The sequence below is a fragment of the Scyliorhinus torazame genome, chromosome 4 (assembly GCF_047496885.1).
Source record: "Scyliorhinus torazame isolate Kashiwa2021f chromosome 4, sScyTor2.1, whole genome shotgun sequence".
In the NCBI taxonomy this organism is placed as follows: Eukaryota; Metazoa; Chordata; class Chondrichthyes; order Carcharhiniformes; family Scyliorhinidae; genus Scyliorhinus; species Scyliorhinus torazame.
In genome coordinates this window covers 307039681-307060073 of record NC_092710.1, presented here as the reverse complement: position 1 = coordinate 307060073, position 20393 = coordinate 307039681, and the positions used below count along the sequence as shown (strand labels likewise).

The 20393-nt window shown below is 48.4% G+C and overlaps 1 protein-coding gene across 1 annotated transcript in view; it reads left to right on the top strand.

Annotated features, from left to right (window-relative positions):
* Window positions 1–20393, top strand: part of traf3ip2a (TRAF3 interacting protein 2a) — a 121851-nt gene that overhangs the window by 72378 nt on the left and 29080 nt on the right. Inside the window, exons 4-7 of the mRNA XM_072500040.1 lie at window positions 2858–3060; window positions 4273–4361; window positions 9024–9092; window positions 19674–19790. Of these exons, the coding sequence (XP_072356141.1) occupies window positions 2858–3060; window positions 4273–4361; window positions 9024–9092; window positions 19674–19790 (478 nt within the window). The remainder of the gene's footprint in view (window positions 1–2857; window positions 3061–4272; window positions 4362–9023; window positions 9093–19673; window positions 19791–20393) is intronic.

Sequence of the window (20393 nt, the reverse complement as noted above, 5' to 3'; positions counted from 1 at the left end):
TCTGGTGAAAAACAGGTTGGCAATCTCCTTCAGATAGGCCGGAAGGAAGGAAGCTCTTGTAGCTATCCGAGGTGGCTCTGCTACATCTGTTGTTCCCAAGTTAACTGCAGTATTGTTGCAGAATGCTGTTGCCATTCTGCAACGTTGCTTTATTCAGACTGTGCAGTCACGCGTGTCTCTGTCTGTATCACATCAAACAGGAAAGTGCCTCCTCCTCCACGCGAGATAGAAATGTCCAAGGCCTGGCAAATAAATATCACGCTGGCACCTCCCTTAGCTTAGCGACTCTTTGTCGTCTCGCACAGTGGCACAGTGGTTAGCACTGTTGCCTCACAACTCCAGGGACCGGGGTTCAATCCCGACCTTGGGTCACTGTCTGTGTGGAGTGCGCGTTCTCCCCGTGTCTGTGTCGGTTTCCTCCGGCTGCTCCGGTTTCTTCCCACAGTCCAAAGATGTGCAGGTCAGGTGGATTGGCCATGCTGAATTGCCCCTTAGTGTCCAACACTTAGCTGGGGTTTCTGTTTGTGGTCTATATAAATAATTTGGAAGAAAATGTAACTGGTATGATTAGTACATTTGCAGATGACACATTGTGGAATTCATAGATTATCATAGAATTTACAGTGCAGAAGGAGGCCATTCGGCCCATCGAGTCTGCACCGGCTCTTGGAAAGAGCACCCCACCAAAACCCACACCTCAACCCTATCCCCAAAACCCAGTAACCCCACCCAACACTAAGGGCAATTTATCATGGCCAATCCACCTAACCCGCACATCTTTGGATTGTGGGAGGAAACCGGAGCACCCAGAGGAAACCCACGCACACACGGGGAGGATGTGCAGACTCCGCACAGACAGTGACCCAAGCCGGAATCGAACCTGGGACCCTGGAGCTGTGAAGCAATTGTGCTATCCACAATGCTACCGTGCTGCCCCATTGCAGATAGCAAAGAGGACTGTCAGAGGAGACAGCAGGATATAGATTGGTTAGAGATTTGGGCGGAGAGATGGCAGATGGAGTTTAATCCGGACAAGTGTGAAGTGATGCATTTTGGAAGGTCTAATGCAAGTAGGGTATACACAGTGAATGGTATAACCCTTAAGAGTGTTGACATATAGAGGGGATCTGGCTGTTCAGGTGCACAGGTCACTGAAAGTGGCAATGTAGGTGGAGAAGGTCGTCAAGAAAGCATAGGGCATGCTTGCCTTCATTGGCCGGGGCACTGAGTATAAAAATTGGCAAATCATGCTGCAGCTGGAGAGAACCTTAGTTAGGCCACACTTGGAATATAGTGTTCAATTCTGGTCGCCACACTACCAGAAGGATGTGGAGGCTTTAGAGAGGGTGCAGAAGAGATTTACCAGAATGTTGCCTAGTATGGAGGGTTGGCTATGAGGAGCAATTGAATAAACTCGGTTGTTCTCACTGGAACGAAGGAGGTTGAGGGGCGACCTGATAGAGGTCTACAAAATTATGAGGGGCATAGACAGAGTGGATAGACAGAGGCTTTTCCCCGGGGTAGAGGGGTCAATTACTAGGGGGCATAGGTTTAAGGTGAGAGGGGCAAGGTTTAGAGTTGATGTACGAGGCAAGTTTTTTACGCAGAGGGTAGTGGGTGCCTGGAACTCGCTGCCGGAGGAGGTGGTGGAAGCAGGGACGATAGTGACATTTAAGGGGCATCTTGACAAATACATGAATAGGATGGGAATAGAGGAATACGGACCCTAGAAGTGCAGAAGAATTCGTTTAGACGGACAGCATGTTTAGCACAGGTTTGGAGGGCCGAAGGGCCTGTTCTTGTGCTGTACTTTTCTTTGTTCTTTGTTCAGGGATAGGGCGGGGGATTGCGCCTCGGTAGGGTGCTCTTTCGGAGGGTCAGTGCAGACTTGATGGGCCAAATGACCTCCTTCTGCACTGCAGTGATTGCATGATTCTATGATTAGAAATCTTTGAATATGGAAATTGGAGCCCTGTGATGTAAATAGAACCCCAGGTTGCCATTTGAGGCAGGGCGTGCTGTACAGTGCAGGCTCCTCTGTTCTCTATATACCAATTATGTACCAAAGTTTCTGCCAGGGTGCCTCAGTGTCTTGGCAAGATTCAAATTGGGAACCTGTGCGATGTGATGCTCAAAACCGCGGCAAACGTTCTTTGCCGAGAGATTTGTATTATTGTCTCATTGATTGTTCTTCCAATCATTTTTTTCTGTCTGCTTCAAATGAACATTCCAAATTACGCAGGTTGTTTCATCCTCCTCAGCAGCACCCCTCCAAATCTCGTCAAAGGTTATCGGTGGGAGGGGGGGGGGGGGTAGATGGGGAATGTGGAACTCGAAACATAAACCGATCAGCCATGATCTTATTGAATAGCGGAGCAGACTCGAGGGGCTGAATGGCCTACTTCTGCTACTATTTCATATGTTGAAGGAATGAGATTCGGATAACTTTGTTTTATTCTTGAACGCGATGTGGGCGTCGCTGGCAAGCAAGGCCAACATTTGTTGTCCGTCCCTACTTGCCCCTTGAACTAAGTGGCTTGCTTGATCATTTCAGAGGGCAGTTAACAGTCAAATCACATTGTTGTGGGTCTGGAGTCACATTTGGGCCAGACGGAGGTAAGGATGTCATTAATCAAACAAATGGTTTTTTTACAACAATGGTTTCAAATGGCCGTCATCGCTGAGAGTAGCTTTGAGCTCCAGACTTATTAATTGAATTTAAATTCCACCAGTTGCCGTGGGTGGGATTTGAACCCATGTCCCCAGAGTCTGGGTCTCTGTATTACTGGTCCAGTGACATTACCACTACCGTCGTCTCTCTCTCCCTTATTGATCAAGTTTCTGCTCTTTCTTTTAGGAAAAACCCAAATGTGAGGGGGCTGAGTCGGGAGGCAGCAGGACTTGTTGCTGACGCCGCCTCCCAGCTTGAAGGGTTTCCCCCACACGAGAGAGGTCACATTTCCTATGCTTATCCACTGCCCTATAATACCCGAGACGTTCCTGCCAGCAGCATGGATGGACATGGTACTCTGCGAACAGTCAATCTGCCCGATGCGTTACGTAAGTCCCTTGCGTTCCTCGTTCTACTCTCATCAATGCAACACTCTGGTTTGAGCTCCTTGACAAAACCAAATAAAAGCTGCAGGGGAGCTGCCTAAAGACGGGGGAAGCTCCTTTCCTGTGTGTACTGTCATGTGAGAGTACCTTTCAGAAATGAGTGTTTATCAAATAGCTGCAGTAATGTCAGAGTGTGGGTGGAGCTGGGGCTTTCTGTCTGCTTTTACTTTTGTTTTTGAGCTGGCAGCTACAGTGTGTGTTTAGTTTAGTTTTCAGAGTTGCAGCTGCAGCCAGCCAAACAAGGTGTAATTTTGATCTCTCTGCATGTAAAGAATGTCTTCAGATCACTTGCTAATTTAAAAGTGAGAACTGCTCTCAGTAGAGAACTTAAACCTGCTGTCTTTGGTAAAGAGGGTATTTGTCTTATGGATGTTGCTGGGAAAGATTAAGGGTTACTTATAGAGTACTGTATTCTTTGGGGAGAGTATTTGAGTTGATGGCTGCTAAGATGTTTACTGTGTGTTTATAAAATGTTAACTGGATTCATATAATAAACAATGTTTTGTTTTCAAAGTACTTTAGATCTCTGTTGCATCACACCTGTAGAATGGGCCCTTATGCCCCCCATAACCAAAATCTATTAAAAGTTGTGGGTCAGGTGAACTCCATGATAACACTTTGGGGTTCTCTAAACCCTGGGGTAATAATACCCCATCTCCATTTATTCCAGCTTGTAAACCTGACTAAATCATTTGTCCTTTCACTGAAAGGGCCACTCTTGGTCACATTGCTGTACACATTGAAATGAGACATTAAAGTGGCTCAGAGCTCTAAGGTGAGGATACCAGGCAGGCACCAGGAGCAAACCTCACACTCTCTCTCTGCCCGATACCCGGTTAAAATTGGCCCCATTATCCATTCAATTAGTACTGCTTTGTGGGATCTTGCTGTGCTCAGATGGGCAGTTGTGTTTCAGCTGGGCAACAGGGACTGCACTCCCAGCATGTTCCATTTGATTCTCAGATGTCCTGAAGACCCGATCGGCGCTATCCAAACGCATCTTTCTCCTTCCTCACACACAGGATCAGTTTGTCACTGAATCCCTCAGATCTCTATCATATTATACCAGAAATTGCATCTGTTTGGTTTTGAACGGCTTTGCAAGAACCAGAATGGGTTGAGTGGTTTATCTGATGCTTTTATTTCTTTCCTTAGGCAAAGTATTTGTCACTTACTCTGTGGATGCAGCCAATGAAATTCGTATTTTTGTGAACTTCCTGCGTATTAATGGCTTTGAAACAGCAGTAAGTAGCACTCTCATTCCAATTACACTCTTCATATTCCTTCGACAGAACCAATGCAGGAGCTTACTATGATCTCAGCATTAGGTGTTTTATCTGAGGAACATCGCAATAATACATATTAATCTACAAATAAACTGGAAAAAAATCAGATTAGCAGTAATAGCCTGGTTAAGGAATAGAATACCTTTGAGATAGTTTTTTAGAGCAGCACATTCAGGAACCAACCAGAGAGCAGGAAACTCCCGCAGACACGGGGAAAATGTGCATACTCCGCACAGACAATGACCCAAGCAGGGAATCGAACCCGTGTCCATGGCGCATTGAAGCAACAATGCTAACCACTGTGCTACCGTGCCGCCATTTGAGTAAGGCTTACTGCTGCACTCTAATATGCTTAATATAATACTCTAATATTGTCAAAAACTGATCCCACCCATTGTGGGATTACCGTTGCAACATCCCGCGAGATTGCAAGGCGTTGCAAGCCGGGTAGATCCCGGGAGCGGGGTCTCCCAGCTTTCACCAGCCACGCTGCGCAGCGGCGAGATGCTTTTCCAGCGCAGCATGGCCAAAGGATCGCGCCCAGAGAGTGTGCATAAATGGGCCTTTTTTTGGCAGGATTTGACAAGTGTAGTCCTGTATGAGTCTGTGTTGGGGCCTCAACATTTTACAATTCATATCAATGATTTAGATGAGAGGAGAGAAGGCATGGTGGTTAAATTTGCAGATGAAAAAGGGGGATTGAGGAATTGTGTATGTAAGCCATGTTAGCTGAGGTTGGTTGTTGGTTGGTTGGATCTTATTTGCTTTGTGGTTTTTTTCCTCTTGAAAATTGTTAAAATATTATGGCCGGGATTCTCTGCCGGCGGGATCCTCCTATGCCGGTGCCCGGGAGTTTCCCGACGGTGTGGGGCTGCTCCACAATGGGAAACCACATTGACCGGCTGGCTAAACGGAGAACCCCGCCGGCCGGTCGGGGCAGAAATGTGGCGGAGCGGAGAATCCCGGCCTATATTCCTTAATAAAATATTTTCAAAAAACAAATTTGCAGATGACACGAAAAGAGGTTGGAAAGTATGTTGTGAAGAGTAATAAGGAGGTTGCAGATGGATATAGATAGGTTGAGTGAGTAGGAAAAAGTCTAGCAGGTGGAGTATGTGTGGAGAAATGTGAAGTTGCTCATTTTGGCAGGTATAATAAAAAAGAAGCATAGCATCCTTAAATGGAGAACTGCTTCAGAATTCTGAGGTGTAGAGGGGTCAAGGTGTTGTAGTGCATAATTCAAAAAGATTAGTATGCAGGTACAGCAAGTAATTAAGAAGGCTAATGGAATGCTCACCTTTTATTACGAGAGGAATAGAACATAAAAGTAAGAATGTGATGCTTCAGTTATACAGGGTATTGGTGAGATCACTGGCAGAGCTCCCCCATGCCCCCACCAGCGGGATCAATGGCAGGGGGGACGGAAATACAGCAGGAGGCCCAGAAATCAGGTTTACCCCTGCGTGAAATTACAGCAGGATCCTCTGATGCTGCCCACCATGACGGATCGGGAATCCCACCGGAGGCCAGCATGAAACTGATTAGCATTCCACTAATGGGATGCAGATGAAGACCTGGCTGGAATCTCCACCACATCCCCGATTCTCCATGGGGCCAGCAGATAAACACGGCGAAACACAGCACATTTGGACCAATGTGACGCACAACAGTCAGGACCGAACTGAAGAAGATCTGGGGCTGTCTTCGGAGTTCAGGACAGAAGCTGCCAGCAACCCTGCGCACTTGAGTACCACAGCAGTGGAGATCCACCTTCTTTCTTTGACGGTGTGTCAGGGATGTTGGGCACCTTTTCAATATGGCTGCAGATATGATGGCACCACCTAATCTGCCCCACCACGGAAGACGGCGCGAAACCCCCAGGTGCATAATTCCAGGGATGGAAGGTTTGGGGCAGGATTTTCCTCCCCCCTCCGTGGCGTGGGTTCGGCAGCGGTTGGGGGGCATCTCGCCAGTGACCGGCGGCGGGATCTTCTAGCCCGCCATTGGCAGCGGGGTTTCCCACTGGCACCCCTCGCCTCCAGCGGGACTGTAAGATCCCGCCAGCGTGGACGGCCAGGAAATCCTACCCACGGTGTGGTTTCCTGTCAGCCTCTGCAGCAGGAAACACACCCGTCCCTGCCCTCGCCACAGGACTTCGTCCCGGATTGGAGAATGCTGCCCACATGTCGATTATTTGGCAGTTTTGGTCCCCTTGTTTAAGGAAGGAAGTAAATACGTTGCAGGCAGTTTGGAGGAAGTTCACTAGATTGATACCTGGAATGAGCTGGCAGTCTTTAAACTATTTTGAATTTAACCAAGTGTGTTTTCTTTTAAATTTAGAAGTAATGAAAGAATTCTGAATTCTCCCTCTGTGTACCCGAACAGGCGCCGGAATGTGGCGACTAGGGGCTTTTCACAGTAACTTTATTGCAGTGTTAATGTAAGTCCACTTGTGACAATAAAAATATTATTATTAGAATGTTGGGAAAAGTATGCTACTAAATAAAACTATCTCAGTTGCAGGAAGCAAAGATGCTGTGAAGGTACATATTTACAAGTGGGAGGTGATTTTGTAGTTGTGTTCCTTGGGTCCGTCATTCTTTACAATTTTTATAAACGGCAATTTTAGAGAACTTCATTGTAATGTTTTCAATGATCTGAGACATCTTGATGACGATAGTTCTAGACTCTGGGGATGACAGCCAGGATGGTGACGTGGGCTGAAGTGTGACAAACGGAGTTCAACATGGAGAAGTGTGATGCAATGGGGCAGACGTTTATCTCCCGCTGGTGAGATTTTCCAGTCCCGCCAAGGTCAATGGGCATTGGAATGGCTTGCTCCATTTTCCAGCCCTGCTCCCGCCACAACGGGAATGCAAGATTCCGTCCACGCATTTTGCAGGAACTCACAGAGAGCCCGAATACTATAAATGGCCCAGTTTTATAAAGTGCAGATGAGCCCAGAGTCCTTGGTGGCCATGTATACAAATCGGTTAATGTGGAATGGCAAGTTAATAAGGTAGTTAAAAATAACATACTGGTTACTTGTGTTAAGAACGAGGGAAACCAAGAATAAAGGCAAAGTGACCATTTTGAACATAGAACATACAGTGCAAAAGGAGGGCATTCGGCCCATCGAGTCTGCACCGACCCACTTAAGGCCTTACTTCCACCCTATCCCCGTAACCCAATAACCCCTCCTAACCTTTTTGGTCACTACGGGCAATTTATCATGGCCAATCCACCTAACCTGCACGTCTTTGGACTGTGGGAGGAAACAGGAGCACCCGGAGGAAACCCACGCAGACATGGGGAGAACGTGCAGACTCCGCACAGACAGTGACCCGGCGGGGAATCGAACCTGGGATCCTGGAGCTGTGAAGCCACAGTGCTATCCACTTGTGCTGACCATCTTTTGGAACTCCATAAAACACCGGTCATGCCTCAGATGGAGTATTACGGACAATTCTGGGGCATCACACTTCAAGAGAAATGAACAACGGGTATGGAGATGGTTTACCAGGACGTTACCGGGGGCACTTCAGTTACGCAGAGAGGATTGGGAATGTTCGGAACATTCTCGTTCCACCAGAGGCGGCGAAGAGGTGACCCATAAAGGTTTTCCAGATGGTGAGAGGTTTTGCTCAGGTTTTGCCCGGAGGGCATAGATTTAAGTTAGTGGACTTAGAGGAGATGTGAGGAAAAGCTTCTTCACCCAGAGGGGGGGTGGGAATCTGGAACTCACTGCCTGAAAGGACGGTTGAGGCTGGCACCCTCACAACTTTTATGTAGTATTTAGATGAGCACTTGAAGTGCCGTAACATAGAAGGCTGCGGGCCAAATGCTGGAAAATGGGATTGGAATGGTTAGGTGCCTGATGGCTAACACAGACGCGATGGGCCGAAAGGCCTCTTTCCTTGCTGTAAAACCCCTGACTCTAGATGGAGAAAAACTAGATCCTTTAGCGAGAGATTAACCAGAGGTCACCGATGGGAAAAACCACTGGAGAAGGATTTAGAAGGAAGACGAGGAGATATCTTTTAACTCAGCTGGTGGTTGTGATCTGGAGCGCACTGTTCAACAAGGTGGTGGAAGCTGACCCCGTGAAGACTTTGAAGAGGGATGTGGACGGGTTACCTGAAGATGAGGAACTTACAGTGTTGGGAACAAAGAGCAGGTGTGTGGGATTAAGCATGTCTACTCTTTCAAAGAACCAACACAGACAGCAGGGGAGAAAGGCCTCCTTTCTAAGTTGTGCGTTTCTAAGTCCTACAAAGATAATAAAAACCTTTGTTTCATGAAAATTTTGAAACGGAGCATGAGCAAATAAAAATTAAAGCCTGACATCCATATTTTGAATGTGCACAGAAATCTTTAGTGGGACCAAAGCCATGTCCCTTCACCACATGTTGCTGCTTCTCTGACCCTGCTTTGCCTCCAGGCTAGGTGTACCTGTTGAAATTCTCATTCTCCAATTCAGAATTTGAAAGCCCCATTGCCACCCTCCTAATCGACAGATTCTCTGGGTTGGGGGCCACCCAGATGACGGGCACACCGACACTGTCAGCTTGTATAAATGTCACATTTAAATCATTAACCAGAGTTCCTGTTTGTCCACAGATTGACATTTTTGAAGACTCAGTCCGTGGTATAGACATTATCAAATGGATGGAAGGTTACCTGACTAATGTAAGTGCAGAAATACACTGGCACGTTATTGGAATGCTCCATCATGACATGGCCGCTAAAGAGGTGAAAGTAAGGCGCGCGATTAGGGGTAGTTATTGTCGATGCAGTCTCGACGGGCCGAAGGGCCTTTTCTGCGCTGTATGTCTCTGTGGCTCCTCGCTCCAGAAACGTTCCAGGTGAACAAAAGCTTTGAGTGGGCAGGGGCTGCAGGAAGAAGCAGCTTGAGTTGTAACCGTTCAGACTGGAATCTGCTTGAATTATGTTGCAAATCAGTGGAATTAAAGTAACAAAACCCAAGAATGGCACCCCGTGGGGCACGTCTGTGGGCAGATCACCGGTCAATCATTTGTAACAGACCTCTCCTGGGTTAAACAGCATTGTGCCAAGTTTACAAACTAGCAGCCAAGCATTTGGGTATGAAGTTCTAGCAATGTATCGCAATCTGCCTGATGGCGACCCTGAAGAGATTCCTAACCCCAGAAACTGTTGGTATTTTTTTTTTTTGTCTGAATATGTTTTATATAGATTACCTTCTCTCACAAACTCATCCAGAAAAATATGAGTTTAATTAACATTTTCACATCATTTTCCTCTCCGACTAATGGCACTTGCTCGTCCCTGAGGTACAATTCCAGAACAAATTAACACCTCCGTTAAACTAGCAGGTGAAGGAAGTTTTGAAACAAACATTTTTACATTAATATCGCTGCATAAATTCAAGGTGATATAGCCTGGTGATGTTCCGATAGGTGAGAAAGGGGGCTGCTACACGACAGGAAGATAATTCAGTTACTTTCACCCCCCCCGACCTGGTGTGAACCAGTGATGGCAATTTTGCCTCTAAGTTAAAAGATTATGGGGGAGGAATTTTCTGCCCCTTCCCGTCATTGGGATCACCCTGTGCAGTTGACAGCAAGCCCCTCCCCTCAGGGTGGCAGATGGTGCGAACAGCGGCAATCCCCATTGACAGAGGCGGGACCAGAGGATCGAGCCATTGGCCCATGGCGGGCTGCCTCTGCAATGGGCCGGTGGGGGAGAGCGGGAAATCCCACCAATGGTTTCATGACCCGTTCTAGGTTTTGAGCACACAATGCTACTGACACTCCAGTACGAGAAAGGGGGCACTGCATCTGTGCCATTTTGCAGATGAGGCCCCATCTGCCCTCCTCGGTGGATGCGAATGGTGCCAGGATATTGCTTCAAAGAATGGGGAAAGAGGGCTAAGTTTTTCCATAATTTGTCAGAATGTCAGGCTCTGACCAAAAACACACAAAGAAACATGCATGCAACATAGAAGCAGGAGGAGGCCTTTTGGCCCTTAGCCTGCTCTGCCATTCATCATGATCATAGCTGACCATCAAGTTCAATACCCTGATCCTGCCTTTCCCCCCCACATATCCCTTTAGCCCCAAGAGCTAAATCTTGAAATTGCACAATGTTTTCGCCTCAACTACTTTCTGTGGTAGTGAATTCTACAGATTCACCACTCTCTGGGTGAAGAAATTTCTCCTCACCTCAATCCTAAAAGGTTTACCCTTATAACCATTCCTTATTTAAAAAAAATATTTTTATTAGGGTATTTGCAAGTTTTTATAATAATATCAATAACAGCAACATAAACATGGTACAATAAACATTTCCACATCCATCACAATCTTCACACACCCCAACCATAAAACAACAGTCCGCCCCCCCTTTTGGAATTCAGCTTCTGCTGACATTTTAATTTTCCCCGAGAAAGTCGACGAACGGCTGCCACCTCCGGGTGAATCCAACCATTGACTCTCTTAAGGCGAACTTTATTTTCTCGAGACTGAGAAACCCAGCCATGTCACTAACCCAGGTCTCTACACTGGGGGGGCTTTGAGTCCCTCCACATGAACAAGATCCGTCTCCGGGCTACCAGGGAGGCAAAGGCCAAGACGTCGGCCTCTTTCGGCCCCTGAACTCCGGCTCTTCCGACACTCCAAAGATCGCTACCTCCGGACTTGGCACCACCCGTGTTTTTAGCACCGTGGACATTGCCTTCGCGAAACCCTGCCAAAGCCCTCTAAGCTTCGGGCATGCCCAAAACATGTGGACATGATTTGCTGGGCTTCCCGTGCACCTCGCACACACATCCTCTACCCCAAAAACGTGCTCATCCTAGCCACTGTCATGTGTCCCGGTGGACTACCTTAAATTGTATCAGGTTAAGCCTGGCGTACAATGAGGAGGTATTAACCCTGCTTAGGGCATCCGCCCACAGACCCTCCTCTATCTCTCCTCCCAGCTCGACCTCCCACTTGCCCTTAAGCTCCTCCACCGGAGTTTCCTCCGCCTCCGAAAGCTCCTGGTAGATAGCCGATACCTTCCCCTCCCCCACCCAGGTACTGGAAACTACTCTATCCTGTATCCCCCGTGGCGGCAGCAGCGGAAAGGCCGGCACCTGTTTTCTCAGGAGGTCTCGCATCTGCAAATACCTAAAACCATTCCCTGCTGGCAATTCAAATTTATCCTCCAAAGCTTTCAAGCTGAGAAAACTCCCGTCTATAAATAGATCCCCCATCCTCCTAATTCCTGCCCTTTGCCATCTCCGGAACCCATCGTCCAGCCTACCCGGTACAAACCGCTAATTATTATAAATCGGGGTCCAAACCGATGCTGCCTCCACTCCCTTATATCTCCTCCACTGCCCCCAGATTCTCAGGGCTGCCACTACCACCGGACTTGTGGAGTGTCGGGCCGGCGAGAATGGAAGAGGTGCTGTTATCAGTGCTCCCAAACTTGTGTCTTTACATGACGCCACCTCCATCCGCTCCCATGCCGACCCCTCCCCCACTACCCACTTCCTAATCATGGCTATATTAGCCGCCCAGTAGTAATTGCAGAAGTTCGGCAGCGCCAACCCATCCTCCCCGGACTACGCTCCAGCAACACTTTCTTCACTCGCGGGGTTTTACTCGCCCACACAAAGCCGGAAATAACCTTATTCACCCACTTGAAAAAGGCCTTAGGGATGAAGATGGGGAGGCACTGAAAGACAAACCGAAATCTGGGGAGGACTGTCATTTTCACGGTCTGTACCCTCCCCGCCAGTGATAGCGGGAGCATGTCACATCTCTTAAAGTCCTCTTTCATTTGCTCTACGAGCCGGGATAGGTTTAACTTGTGCAGTGTCTCCCATTCCCGGGTCACCTGGATTCCCAGATACCGAAAGCTCTTCCATAGAATTTCATAGAATCTACAGTGCAGAAGGAGGCCATTCGGCCCATCGAGTCTGCACCGGCTCTTGGAAAGAGCACCCCACCCAAGGTCAACACCGCCACCCTATCCCCATAACCCAGTAATCCCACCCAACACTAAGGGCAATTTTGGACACTAAGGGGCAATTTATCATGGCCAATCCACCTAACCTGCACATCTTTGGACCCTTTCCAGTTCCTAGAGGCTCTCAACGCCATGGCCAATGGCTCTATGGCCAGAGCAAACAGTAGCGGGGAGAGGGCACCCTTGCCTCGTCCCTCGGTGCAGTTTAAAATACCCCGACCCTAGCCGGTTCGTACGCACACTCGCTACTGGTGCCTGATAGAGCAACCGCACCCAGTCAATGAAGCCCTCACCAAACCCAAACTTTCCCAGCATCTCCCACAGGTAATTCCACTCCACCCGATCAAAAGCCTTCTCCGCATCCATCGCTACCACCACCTCCGCCTCCTCTCCTTCTGAGGGCATCAGAATAACATTTAAAAGCCTGCGAACATTGGCCTTGAGTTGTCTGCCCTTTACAAATCCTGTCTGGTCTTCCCCTATCACCCCCGGGACACAGTCCTCTATCCTTGTGGCCAGTATCTTAGCCAGCAGTTTGGTGTCCACATTCAGTAGAGAAATTGGCCTGTATGACCCACATTGCTCCGGATCCTTCTCCCATTTCAGGATCAGTGAAATCGAGGCCTGCGACATTGTTGGGGGGGACTCCCTTCTCTCTTGCTTCATTAAATGTCCTTACCAGCAGTGGGCTCAATATCTCAGAAAACTTCCTATAGAATTCCACTGGGTAGCCGTCCGGCCCCAGGGCCTTGCCCGACTGCATGCCATCCAGCCCCTCAATTATTTCCTCAATTTCAATTAGGGTTCCCAGCCCTTCCACCAGATCCTCATCCACCCTTGGGAACCTCAACTGGCCCAAACACTGTCTCATCCCCTCAACCCCTGCCGGGGTTCCGACTCGTATAATTTGCTGTGAAAGTCCTTAAATATCTCATCCCCACTGGTTCCAGGACTGTGATCCCACCTTTTTACTCTCCCTACCTCCCTGGCCGCCTCCCTTTTTCTGAGCTGGTGCGCTAACATTCTGGTAGCCTTTTCCCCGTACTCGTAAATCGCCCCCCTTGCCTTCCTCAACTGTTCCACCGCTTTCCCTGTCGTCAACAGCCCAAACCCCACCTGTAACCTCCGCCGTTCCCTCAGTAGCCCCACGTCTGGGGCCTCCAAGTATCTCCTGTCCACCTGGAGTATCTCCTCCATTAACCTGTCCCTCTCAGCCCGTTCTACCTTTTCTCTGTGGGGCCGTATTGAGATTAATTCCCCTCTGACCACTGCCTTCAGAGCTTCCCAGACCGTTGCTGCAGAGACCTCCCCCGTATCAGGTAGTTCTGGATGGACTTGTTCACCGGCCCACAGATCGCTTCGTCCGCTAGCAACCCCACATCCAGTCTCCTGTGACCTGGAGGCCACACAATACTCCAGGTGTGGCCTCACCAATGCCCTGTACAATTGCAGTAAAACATCACTATTCCTATACTCAAATCCTCTCGCTATGAAGGCCAACATGCCATTTACCTTCTTTACTGCCTGCTGTACCTGCGCATTTAATTTCAGCGACTGATGCACGAGGACACCAAGGTCTCGCTGAGTATCCACCTCTCTCAAATTACACCCATTCAAATAATAATCTGCCTTCCTATTTTTGCTACCAAAGTGAATAACCTCCCATCTATCCACATTATACTGCATCTGCCATGCATGTGCCCACTCACTCAGCCTGTCCAAATCCCGCTGAAGCATCTCTGCATCCACCTCACAACTCACCCTCACACCCAACTTTGTATCATCTGCAAATTTGGAGATCGTACATTTAGTTCCCTCGTCCAAATTATTAATATAAAATGTGAACAGTTGGGGTCCTAGCACAGATCCCTGCTGTAACCCACTACTCTCTGCCTGCCAATCAGGAAAAGACCCATTTATTCCATTTTACTTCCTGTCTGCTGACCAGCTTTCTAACCATCTCAAGACACTATCCGCAATCCCATGCGCTTTAACTTTACATAGTAATCTGCTAAGATACCTTGTCAAAGGATATCATACTGTTAAAATTCATTAAGACCTTGTTGAAAGCCTTCTGAAAGTCTAAATAAACCACATCTACTGGGTCTCCCTGGTTTGGTGTGTATCTCTTAAGTTGCAGAGCCGAGTTTTCAGACCATATTTTCTGGTACTCTTGACAAAAAAAATGGGTTTATGCCGTCAGTCTGGTGGGGCGGGCCCGATGCCGGCTGTCAGAGAATGAGGACCGTCTTTAGAGGACATTCCAATCAGAACTGACCTTAACTTCCCACCCCTGCCACCACAAAGATATCAAGGACACCCCCCTTCAAACAGCAGAATTCTCGGGGTCTCACCCCCACTGCACAATTATCAGAGACTCCCACCCTCCCAGGGCTATGGTGACCATGGCGCCTCTGGCAGGAGCCCCCGACTGTTTGCCGCCTTCCTAAAGTTGCCGTGCACCTCACGTCAGCAAGGTTTGAACATTCAGTAAGGGGGAATCGTGTGGCGTGTTGGCGTTTCCCGGCCTTTGTGGTGGGAACCTTGCCAAGTCACCGGTGAGGGACGGGGAAAATCGGGAAACGATTGGGTGCGATTCAACGCCCTCATCGCGCCCAATTTGGTGTCAGAACGTGGCCGTTGAATCTCACGAGTGGCTCAAAATACCTCGCGAGGCTTGGCGAAATCTGAAAACCCAGCAGAATTAAATCCATTGACAGCTATGACAACCCCAATGGAGTTTAACAGTTCCATTAAATTTTGATAGTTCTTTGACAGCTTGACAGTTCTTTGACAGTTCCAATAGGTTTATTCGCTTTTTATACTTTACTTTTAACAAACCCAAAGGGTGCCTTATGTCTTCCAAAATGTGTCCCGGAACCATATCCTTACCCTGGCTATCCAAGTTCAGGTCAGCTGTTACCTGGTCTAATTTGTGCATGTCGGGTTTCACACCAAAATCTCACCACAGCGGAGGCAGCTGATGATGTAAATGGTCAGCTGGGTGTGTAACGGTGCCTGACTCCATTCCCGCCGGCGAAATTGGAAACCTGTGCCAAATATGCCAAGTGCCAGCCTCTCTCCATCTTTTTTTTTTAATTGAGTATTGTGGAGGTCAACTGTTTCCTGACACACCTAATAGGTAGAGGATAGTTATTTAGGCTAACTATTCAGCCCCAGTTTTCATCTCAAAACATAAGTTTACAAAACAGCATAGAAGCTGCACGGGAGCATTGTGGCTAGCACAATTGCTTCACAGCTCCAGGGTCCCAGGTTCGATTCCGGCTTGGGTCACTGTCTGTGCGGAGTCTGCACATCCTCCCCGTGTGTGCGTGGGTTTCCTCCGGGTGCTCCGGTTTCCTCCCACAGTCCAAAGACGTGCAAGTTAGGTGGATTGGCCATGATAAATTGCCCTTAGTGTCCAAAATTGCCCTTAGTGTTGGGTGGGGTTACTGGGTTGTGGGGATAGGGTGGAAGTGTTGGCCTTGGGTAGGATGCTCTTTCCAAGAGCCGGTGCAGACTCGATGGGCCGAATGGCCTCCTTCTGCACTGTACATTCTATGATAATTCACTTTACTGGATTAAAATAAACACTTTAACTGATTTAATGAATACATTTTTCAAGACCGTGTCCAAGGACAGAGCAGGATCCATAGCAACAGCCATAGCAACAGCGTGGCACGACAAGCTAACATGAAGGCTCTATTGTTATAACAGCTAAGCCAGCAAAAGACCAATTCAAACTGGCCTCGATAACAGCACAATATCGCATTCTTTAACATACACAAGTTATGCAGATACAAAACAATTAGAACTAATGCTGCATATTAAGGATGGACGGCTTGCCGTCAAATCAGATGTGTTTGAGTCTAACCCAAACCAATTAGGATTATATTGGGGTGTGATTAGATGCCTTAAGACAGATATAAAACAGTATAGCTGTAAGTTTGGTTTGGCCATTTTTAGGTTGTTGTTGGAGCTGGGCTGGATCAGTAGCTGGATTTCTTTCTCTCTCTCTTTGTCATGAATCATCTATACTTTGATCTGAACTATTCATTGTCTCCCTGCATTCATATTTCATTTTCAGACTTTGACTTTTCAAGCTGTTTGCCGCAGCAAGAAGATAATTTCTGTGATTCTTTGAAAGCTTCAAATTGTCTACAAATTGCCTTTGAAATGACTTGTAATCAATAGAAGACAAATAAAACAATTCCTATTTGCACCTGAGAAGTTTTAACTTCAATTTCTACTGAGTTCCAGTAATCGCAAAGTGCTGCTGAAACCAAACGGCTAAATCTATCAAGTGCCCAATTCATTTTTGCCCATTAAGGGGCAATTTAGCGTGGCCAATCCACCTACCCTGCACATCTTTGGGTTGTGGGGGCGAAACCCACGCAAACACGGGGAGAATGTGCGAACTCCACACGGACAGTGACCCAGAGCCGGGATCGAACCTGGGACCTCGGTGCCGTGATGCAGCAATGCTAACCACTGCGCCACCATGCTGCCCCCCTCTCTCCATCTTAAATGGCTCCAGTTATGACACAAAAGAAGAACTTGCACTTACATAGCACCTTTCAAAACTCTCAATTCCTTTTGTTCATCCTTCGAGGTGACAATGACTATGTTTATCATCGAGGGGTGTTTGTTGAGTTCAGCTAAGTGCGTAAGGTGACTGCACAGACTGATCTGGGCCCGGGAGCTTCGTCTGTAATAGGACAGGATACTACAGATGACTAAATTCTGAGCAGGTTGCTGGCTTGGGATTTGTAATCATTGCATTTTCTCTCTGCCTCTGATGTGCGCTTGCTTTTGAAGACGTTCACAGTGTTTTGTGGGCAGCACGGTAGGGCAGCATGGTAGCACAAGTGGATAGCACTGCGGCTTCACAGCACCAGTGTCCCAGGTTCCTTCCCGGCTTGGGTCGCTGTCCGTGTGGAGTCTGCACGTTCTCCCCGTGTCTGCGTGGGTTTCCTCCGGGTGCTCCAGTTTCCTCCCACAGTCTAAAGACGTGCAGGTTAGGTGGGTTGGCCATGATAAATTGCCCTTCGTGACCAAAAAGGTTAGGAGGGGTTATTGGGTTACGGGGAAAGGGTGGAAGTAAGGGCTTAAGTGGGTCGGTGCAGACTCGATTGGCCGAATGGCCTCCTTCTGCACGGTATGTTCTATGTGTCTGTTTTTTCATGAACTACTGCTGAAGATTAGTTACCATTCTGAAGCAAAGTTCCGCAAACATCAGGAAGATAAATGACTGGATAACTGTCGATGTTCTGGTGCCAAATTTAACAGCGAGGTTCCGTTATCATTTTATCTTGTTTCCTGCCCGGTCGCCAGCCACATCGACAGGCTGCCAATCAGCCGTAGGACAAAGCAGCGGCAGGAGAATGAATGGCCTCCTCAATAGGGGCAAGATTGGCCTTCGGGCCGTAGGCAGTTCTAGCACAATTGGCAGAGGGCAGAGTTCTTGACACCATTTCACTGCTGCTTTACCCTACTGCTGTGACTACTCTATCCAGAGCAGCACAGTGGTTAGCACTGTTGCTTCACAGCTCCAGGGTCCCAGGTTCGATTCCCGCTTGGGTCACTGTGCGGAGTCTGGTCGTTCACCCTGTTGTCTGCGTGTGTTTCTTCCGGGTGCTCCAGCTTCCTCCCACAAGTCCCAAAAGACCTGCTGATAGGTAATTTGGACATTCTGAGTATCTTTTATGCCTACTCGAGAGTATAGACGACCTCTCAGTACTGCACTGAAATGCAGGTCTTTAAAGTAAATTATTTTATGGGATAGGGTATCGCTGGCTAGACCAACATTTATTGCCCATCCCTAGTTGCCCCATGAGTAGGCGGTTATGAGCTGCCTTCTTGAGCCTCTGCAATCTCTCGGTGTAGGTCCACCCACAGTCGGGATGAGGAGTGACTTGGTGAGGAGCCCCCAGATGGTGGCGCTCTCAGGTATTTGCTGCTCTTGTCCTTCTAGATGCAGTGGTCATGGGTTTGGAAGCTGCTGTGTAAGGAACCTTGGTGAGTTCCTGCAATGCATCCTGTAGATGGTGTACACGGCTGCGGCTGTTGGTTGATGGCAGAAGGATTGAATGTGTGTGACTGAGGTGCCAATCAAGTAGGCTATTTTATCCTGGATGGTGTTAAGCTTCTTGAGTCTTGTTGGAGCTGTGCTCATCCAAGCAAGTGGAGAGTGTTCCATTACACTCCTGACTTGTGCCTTGTAGATGGTGGACAGGCTTTGGGGAGGGGTCAGGAGGTGAGTTACTCTGGCCTCTGACCTGCCCAGACTGTGGCCGGGATTCACTGATATCACGGCCAAGTGTTGACGTCGGCGTCAAAACCGGCGCGAGCGACGCCGGCGGCAACGGGCCTCCAGGCCCAGTAATTCTGTTCTTCGGGGGCTCGAACGTCGCCGGAGTGCTGTGCGCTGCTCCGCGCCGAAAGCCGGCCATACACCCCGGCACGGGTCCACGCATGCGCATGCACGTGGTTGCCGTATCCGCGCCGGCGCGGAGCAACATGTCGGCGACTGAACAGCGGGCCTGCGCGGCAGGGTGTAGGCCCCCTCCAGATCGCAGCCGCCCAACGATCGGAATCCCCCGGTCGCGGGCCTGGACCCCCCACGGAGTCAGATCCCCCCCCCACCCCAACCAGGACGTCCACATCGGCCGCGGATCCGGGCTATCGCCGGGTGGTATGAGGTCTGAACCATGCCGGTAGAACTCAACGGGAGTTCAGCCCGTCATGCGCAGAGAATCGCCACGGGGGCCTATTTTCAGCGGCCCCCAACTGGAGACCGAGCGGGCGAGATTGCCGCCGGCTTTTCAATCGGCTGCCCGGCGTCGGAGCGGCGCAGGCTCGGAGAATCCCGGCCTATGTGTTCACGTCTCTAGAATGGGACCCATAGCCTTATGACTCAGAGACAGGAGTACTAATAACTACACAGTATTCATATTTTATTGTCAGTTTGGCATGTATTATAAAAAGATGATTCACAATAAAGAGTTGTAATAATGGGCATCATCGGTGTGAATTGTTCTTTCTGAACCTCTCAATAATCTGGTAGTTTCAGTCCCACTCTGAACAATCCTTCATTGTTTTATTGGTCAAAGTAAAGATAGAAAATTGCTAGGGGGAGCAGCCTCTTGAAATAAAATATAATCAGATTGTGATAGCTCATGTAACCGGCTTTCTTCTTAGAATAACATCATTGACATATACAGCAATAGAACAATGGCAAAAGAGTTACTGTTGTTCTCGTTTTGCTTACAGAGGGAGGTGATGATTGTGATAGCGATCAGTCCAAAATATCAACAGGATATCGAAGAAACTAAATCGCAGGAGCTAAAGGATGAGCACAGCTTGCACACAAAATACATCCACAGAATGGTGAGCAAATGGACTGTGACACCTTGATGTAAAATCCATTGTTTGAATAATTGTTAAATCGGTACTCTGGCGTAAACTAGCCCATTTGTAGTAAAGTCTAGCGCCCTAACCCCCCCCCCCCCCCCCCCCCCGAAAGCAGTGACCTTCAGTTAGCAGCATGTGTAGCAATGCAGTTTATAAATTGACGTGCCATCAATTATAACAAAGAAGAGTTGTGGAACGAAACTGTGGCTTTAATAAGCTAAACGTGAACCTGCTGGCAACTGATCCCGAACTGGGACAGGGCCAGAGGTTGGACAACTTTCTACAGAGCCTGAGGGGAGGAGCCACAGGCTGAGCCAGCAGAGACCACAAACAATATATACAATACAGTAACATTGGTTACGACAATATATATAATATAGTAAAAGTGGTTTACCACATTCACCCCCTGTTTATAAAAAAAAAAGTCCGGCGGGGATGAAGTGGACTTAAAGATAGAGTCTTTCAGGGGGCTTTGACCTTCCGCCGTGAACGCCTCAGTCCTGGCTGTGGTGTAGGCACTGGTGTTGAGACCTGCGTGTCCGGGAGCGTGTCGTCTTCTTCTTTGTTCAGGAGTTGAGT